The 7,500-nt window shown below is 49.1% G+C and overlaps 1 protein-coding gene across 9 annotated transcripts in view; it reads right to left on the reverse strand.

The window, feature by feature from the left end:
* The window catches only part of LOC137653468 (probable G-protein coupled receptor Mth-like 3), a 47,782-nt gene that overhangs the window by 19,530 nt on the left and 20,752 nt on the right, over positions 1-7,500 (reverse strand). For all 9 annotated transcript variants that reach the window (XM_068386882.1, XM_068386884.1, XM_068386880.1 and 6 more), the window contains exon 2: positions 6,864-7,500. This exon is cut by the window's right edge and continues 418 nt beyond it. In XM_068386882.1, coding sequence (XP_068242983.1) covers positions 6,864-7,500 — 637 coding nt within the window. The remainder of the gene's footprint in view (positions 1-6,863) is intronic.

The raw sequence follows: 7,500 nt of genomic DNA on the forward strand, positions 1-7,500 counted from the left end.
CTTAGCTGTGGAGGAGGAGAACCCCTCCTTCCTCAGGAGTCGCTCGATAGTCTCCAGGCGTGAGGGCGAAGAGAGAGAGGGTTGTCGTGGAACCTGAGGAAGTGCGGTTGACTCAGTAGATCTGACCTGGGGGGCAGAGGCCATGGCGGATGGCTTGCCAGGTCTTTCAGATCCGCGAACCACTCTCTCTCCGGCCACCAGGGCGCTACCAAAGTCATCTTTAGGTTTTGGGCGGTTCTTACTCTGTTGAGCACTTGTCTTAGCAGCGTGAAGGGGGGAAAGGCATAAACGTCCAGGTTGTCCCACCTGTGCTGGAAGGCGTCTTCTAGGGCTGCTCCTTCGTCTGGTACCGGGGAGCAATAAACCGGTAACTTGGCGTTGAGCTTTGTTGCGAATAGGTCTATCACCGGGGAGCCCCAGCGTTGAAGGATGAGTCTGGCCACCGCTGGTTGTAGGGACCATTCTGTCCCTACTATCTGACCTATCCTGCTGAGGCCGTCGGCTAGCACGTTCTTTTTCCCGGGGATGAACCTTGCTAGCAGTGTTACCTGGTGTTCGTCCGCCCAGTGCAAGATGTCTACGGTGAGGTCGCACAGTTCCTTCGACTTCATGCCCCCTTGTTTCTTGATGTAGGCTACCACCGTGGCGTTGTCGCACATTAGGGCCACGGTGTTTCCCTTCAACCGACTTGCAAAGTGCAGACATGCCTTTTGTACTGCTTTTAGCTCTAGGACGTTGATGTGGCGATGCTTTTCGGTCTCTGACCAGGTACCGCTTGCTGTTTCCTCCCGCAGGTGGGCTCCCCACCCTAGGCTGGAGGCGTCCGTGAACAGGAGAAACTCGGGAGGACAGGACCCGAGGGGCATCCCCTTGAGGGAGTTCGACCGGCATCTCCACCACTTCAAGGCTGTTTTCGTGTCCGGGAGTACTGGGATCGATGTTTTCTGAGAGCCTGTCTGGGACCATAGAGCCTTGAGGTTCCATTGTACGGGTCTGAGCCGTAACTTCCCTTGGGGGACTAGCTTCTCTAATGAGACCAGATGGCCTATCAGCCTCTGCCAGTCTTTCGCTTTCCTGGGAAGCCCCGACAGGAACGGCTGAATGATCTTGACGAGGTTCTGTATCCTGTCTTCCGAGGGGAAGGCCTTCCCCTGCACGGTGTCCAACGTCATCCCCAAGTACCCCATTTTGTTGGACGGCGTTAGGTTCGATTTTTCCCGGTTGATAATGACTCCCAGATTCCTGCAGAAACGGAGGAGGTCCTTTCCTTGCTCTTCCAAGAGGGCCTTTGAACTGGAAAGGAGCAACCAGTCGTCCAGGTACCTGATGAGGCGGATACCTCGTTCGTGAGCCCATACTGAGACTGTCGCGAAGACCCTCGTGAACACCTGAGGGGCCGTCGACAGTCCGAAGCAGAGGGTCCGGAACTGCAGGATCTGGGAGCCCCATTTTACCCGGAGGAACTTCCGACTCAACGGGTGGACTGGAATTTGGAAGTACGCGTCCTTGAGGTCGACCGTCATCATAAAATCTTTCTCCCTCAAGGACATCAGGACGGATTTTGGGGTGTCCATCTTGAAGTCCGTCTTCTTGACGAACCTGTTGAGGGCCGACAGGTCTATCACCGGTCTCCACCCCCCCCCCCCCCCCCGTTGCTTTCTCCACCAGGAACAGGCGGCTGTAGAAGCCAGGCCCTGGGAGAAGGACTTATTCCATGGCTCCCTTTTCCAACAGGAGGAAACTTCTTTTTGCAGGGTAGCCCTTTTCAACGGGTCCCTGGGAGCTAACCATTCTGTTTGGGTGGCTGGAATAAGAGGGGGTGAGTCCGCTATGAAGGGGATCCTGTAGCCTTCTTTCAGGACGGACACCGTCCAAGCATCCGCCCCATACGTTTTCCATGCTTGCCAATAGGGTCTGAGGCATCCCCCAACCCGAGGCTTGGGCGGGAGTAGGGGGCCTCTCCCTCTACCTTCTCCTAGAGGGGCGGCCTGATCTGCCCCTCTTCGAGGCGGAGTAACCCGACCTGAAGGAGCTGGCAGAAGCTGTAGCTCCCCTGCGGGAGGGCTGAGGAGATGATGACCAGGAAGAGGAGTGGGCGTCCCTCCTTGAAGAGCTGGGAACAGCTTGAGGGGTCACGGTCCTATCCGAGACTGACCTCTTATACGGAGGCCTCCTGGAGGATGATTGCTTAGGGACGTTGGTTTCTCTCCTCTTGGACACCTTCTCCATCAGTTCTTCCAATTCCTTCAAAGGAAACAGGGACTCTCCTCCTAGGGGTAGGGTGCGAATCACTCGCGCCTGTCTGTCTGGGATTTTCCTTGCCACTCTGGAAAGCACTGTGTCCCTCTTCCGGAGTACCCAGTTGGCCGTCAGGGAGAGTGCCTGATATGCCATAAATTTGAGCGCTTTCCCCCCGGAAGTGATAATGTCCGACAGGAGACTTTGTTGTTCCGGGTCGTCGGGGTCTGTGGAGGCCTGTACATTAACTAACGTGGAGGCCCACCAGTCCAGCCATGAAGAGACGTTAATCATGTCCCTCGACATCTCCTCCATCATGCCTGCTTCAGAGGCCGAGAAGGACACAGGGGCTGAGCTGGCCCTTTCGTCCGAGCCGCCTTGTCCTAGGACATCCACGGCTGAGTCCACTCTACAGGGGCCTGGGCGTCGTCCTTCTGGGATATAAACTTTGGCCTGTAGTTTCAGACCCTGGAGGAGTTTGGAGGAACTCTGGGACCTGGGGGCCTCCGCAGTGCTGGCCACCAAGTTATCTATGTACTCCTGGCCGAGTACTAGGTCTGGGGCGAGGGGCAGGGCCAGAGAGGACTTCGGAAGGACGTCCCGATGTGTGTATCTCAAGAGGCTCGACCTCCAGGTATTCACCTTCGGCGCCTCGGGTTCTGGAATCCCATGGGTCCTTCTGATGCGGCCTACCACCCTTCTGTAGGCGGAGTCCTCCGACGGGGAAACCTCGCCTCCGTCGACCGAGGCATCGGCTTGGCTGGGGGGAGCCGTGCTTGGGAGGTAAACTGGCCGCTCCCTACTAGGTCCCAGGGAGGCCGTCCCGCAACCGTAGGGCGCACCGTACACGGTCGGGTCTCGCCGTGTGGCGGGTGCCACCGACCCCGGGAGGCCTTTCGACTGGGCCAAGGCTCTGGACGCGGAGGACACGGTCCCGGTGGGAAGACCCGAACCCGGCAACCGGTCCTTCCCGCTCGACGTCCGACCCGGTTGGGCTGGTTCGGTCGGGCTGTCTTCTCGGAAGCGCGCTTCCTCCCGCCGGGTGGGGTGAACCGAAGGCCTCGAGGACTTGTGCCTGAGAGTGAGGTCCTTCTTGCGTGGCCGGTCGAGCGGTTCCAAGTTGTATGTAGGCAGTGACAACTTGGAGGCTCGATCACTGGACCGAGAGTCTGGCGAGCGGTGCTTCCTGGACTCTCCTGGGGGCACGTAGAACCATTCGCCGCCGCCGGGAGAGACCTCCCTCTTGTACTTACGGGAGTGAGAGCGTGGGCGCCTCCTACTGTGCCGCGACCTCGACCTAGAGCGGGAACGATCGCTATCGGTCCGCGCTCTCTTACGGTGCCGTCTCTCCCTGCGTTCTCCCTCGGAGGATGAGTCTGCTTCTGAAGAGTCCGAGGGTGCCACGTTCTTCCCGTAACGACTGCTAGAGTGATGCGCAGGGGAGGCCCTTCGCCGCCGACCGTCCGAGACAGGGTGCTGGAGAAAGTCCTCGGGAACTGCTGTGGATACCGAGGGTACCGAGACCACTCTGTCCCTGCTAGAAGGCCATGGACCCAGGGATACGTCCATCCTTAGCGGTGACCTCCCTGGAGTCTTCGGTAACTTCCACCCGAAGGAGTCGCTACTCGGGCGACGAATTCCCGAGTGGTTCTCTTCTGGCGGGGGGGAACCCGACGCACCGGCCCACGAGGGCGGGGGGGAGACCGAGAACGCCACACTGCCCCATACCGGGTCTTCTGAGGAAGCGTGCTCCCCTGCCACGTGGCCCGATCCGCCCGAAACACTCGCGGCCCTTCCGTTTACTCCCGAGGGGCCAGCCCTTGGTTCCTCCGTCACACTGGGTTCACTTGGGAGGACACTATGGCTCACAATCACACTGGGGGCTTGCTGGCCACTCCTCTGCGAAGGAGACGGAGAGGCCGAGGCTTCGTCGGACCGATCACTGACCGACTGTAAGGAAGACACGCCATTCACTTTCTTTGGGGAACGCTTAGACGACTTCTTTTTCTTAGTACCATACCGTACCCACTGAATTCCGTCCCAACTCACGCACTCGGAACATGTGTCCGAGGAGGAACAAACTTTACCCCTGCACGTGGAACAAAGGGAATGCGGGTCCACCTCTGGTTTAGAGAGGAAAGCCCCACACGACTTTCCTGCTCTAGGACCAGGACAACGACGCACGTTCTCCATCGTTCGCACACGAAGGTCAACACTAACGAGTTACAGAAAACCCTGGATAACACAAGGGGAACGGACTGAGGACACTTTGCGAAAACGCACTATCGCAGAAAAAACACAAGTCCGTACACTGGGAACACGTGGGAACACAACGCGCCAAAGGATCGAGAGTTTTAAGCGAGAGAGTGAGATGCTTCGTATCTCACGACCAAGGACTTAATGAGGTCCTGACCCGGGAAAAGCAGTGACCTGCCCTAATCCGGGCCGAAGGAATTATCCTGGCGGCGGGGGTAGAAACTATCGGGAGCGAGATAGGGGGGGTAGCGCGGGAAATCTTGGTCGAGTTTGAGAGAGGGTCAAGGACCCTCCGAAGAGGTAATTCGAGGTAAAGTATTCGTGTCGGAACAAATATATATATATATATATATATATATATATATATATATATATATATATATCTTTATGTGCGTACGTGCGTATATACAGCACGGATGCATACACACACGCATATATATATATATATATATATATATATATATATATATATATATATATATAGATATATATATATATATATATATATATATATATATATATATATATATATATATATGTATATATATATACTGTATATATGTACAGTATATATATAGTAATACATATTTAAATTATTTACATCATCAATATCAGTTTATTGTATAATATTACCTTTCTAAAATTCTATCGTAAAATAAAACGCAAGAGAGACTGACAAACAAACATTAAGTGGGAAACTTCACTGGACATGTTAGGGACAAATAATTTCAGAACATTTCCTCAAATAATTTAACGATTCCCACTACGGGAGTAAATGACTCATAATGAAAGGATATAGCCTGCGATAAGATACAAAAAGGAAAAAAAAATATATAAAGATAATTTCTTTATGCATTGTATTGAGAAAGCGTACATGAATATCAGAACCAAGGTCCATAGAATATATCCTATAGACCTTGATCAGAACAATATATATAACTGGTAGTTAGTAATGTGATTTCTTATCTCTATAGACTTAACTTAATTAGTCTTTAAAGCTGGGACTGCGAGCAGTAATTTTTTTTTTTAATTCTTTTTTTTTTTTTTTTTTTTTTTTTTTTTTTTTTTTTTTTTTTTTAGAGGGGGACAAAAAGCGTTACTATTTCACAGCGACATCTCAGTTTATTTTATTATTGTTAATATTATCGAAGAGTCCTTAGATAATATGTTAAGTTCAGTGGAATAACCTTCCTAATCAGGTAGTTAAATCAATATAACTTCAAAAGTTCGAAATTGCAGCAGATGTTTTTATGCTGAGCAAGCTGACATGAGTCTTTTTTATAGTTATATATGAATTATGTTTTAATGTTGTTAATGTTTTTAAATATCTTTCTTTTTAATGTTCATTAATTCTTTTATCGTTTATTTATTTCCTTATTTCTTTTCCTCATTGGGCTATTTTTCCCTGTTGGAGCCCTTAGGCTTATAGCATCTTGCTTTTCCAACTAGGATTGTTGCTTAGCTAATAATAATAATAATAATAATAATGATAACTGGAAGCCTTGTGGTAGGAGGACTAATCGGAGCAAATAATCGTTTTAAAACAGAGGATCGCAAAAATGCTTTTATTTCCAAGGAAACGTAAAACAATTTTTTTTCGGCAATTCGCTCCTCAAAACTAAAATATATACAATTACTTAAAGGTAGCTATAGCATATTTTATGTATCCAGATAATTTGTATCATATCTGTAGCTTTTCCTACTTCACAGTTTTCTCATTCATGGAAAAACTTACTAATTAAGATTCTGTGGGGGCGAACGTTTTTCTATTTCAGGCAGAGCTCTAGAACAAAATCTAGAACAAAGAATTACTTCGATGTTTAGTGCTAAAGACAAAGCAGCTCGTGATATTCAGGTTACGAGGGAGGGTTTGAGATTTTACAACTCTGCCATAAATTCCATATATCTGACAAGAGTAACTAAAGACTTTTAGATAAGCTTTGTAGCTGATATCGATAAGGATATAAATTACGTTATGAAATGGAGTTCGAAATACCACCAAAAGGCGTTAGAGATGAAAAGATACTTAGAGATTGCACTTTCAGAAAAAGAGAAACCCATAAATAATTACAGTACTTATATGATGTTATATGTACATTACGGGACACGTCAATCCACGGACAAAGGCACGGCTATCCACGGCCTAGGTACAAAGCTAGACCGTGCTGTATTCATACAACAATAATAATAATAATAATAATAATAATGATTTTGATAATGGGAGCATACTTGGTGATTGGTTATAGAATAACAGGTAAAAACAAAACAAAACTGTCGAAAAAAGCTAAGCAAAGAATTGAAACATAAAGAAAAATATTCGTGTAAGGATTAAAAGGCCTAAATGATGCAATACTATAGTAGATACTTACCAAAAGTAAGGCAGGCTGGATCAGACACCCCTTCCACCGCCAACTGAATGACAGTCATGAGAATGTAAGTAGCGAGTAACGACGACACTAAAGACAGCAGACATCTGCCGTGTAGCTTCCCTCGCAGTTCTGGAATACACACGTACACAAATAATGTTATGATGAGGAAGACGCACGACACCATCAACAGAATAGGGTAGACGTACTCCTTGGCTATATCACAAGCCCTGCTCGGTTCTTCTGTTGGTCCCTCGTCGTCGAAGCACAGAAGGGCCACTTCTTCAGTCTCGACAGGGTTCATGCCCGCTTTGTCGATGCAGTAACTTCGAGGCGTATAGGTCTTCTTGTACAGTGGTACGTATAGATTCCCGTCCTCCAGAAGGTAGAATTCATCTTCAGGGTTCATGTGTGGAAGTAAAAAGAAACTTTCACACGCGGGAAGGCGGTATAGTAACTTAAGTTTGGAAGGAGTCGCCGATAGAGGCTCTTTTGTTTCATCGTAAAATGTCGGTTTCCAGAGGTCGCTTTCGTCGTAATGTTCCGCACAATAAGTTATGTTGATAAATTGACCGCTGGGACAACATTTGCTGACACAGGTTGATCTTCCACAATCTTCAAGTTCATTGCTGTCAAGTCC

The sequence above is a fragment of the Palaemon carinicauda genome, chromosome 14 (genome assembly GCF_036898095.1).
Source record: "Palaemon carinicauda isolate YSFRI2023 chromosome 14, ASM3689809v2, whole genome shotgun sequence".
Taxonomy (NCBI): domain Eukaryota; kingdom Metazoa; phylum Arthropoda; class Malacostraca; order Decapoda; family Palaemonidae; genus Palaemon; species Palaemon carinicauda.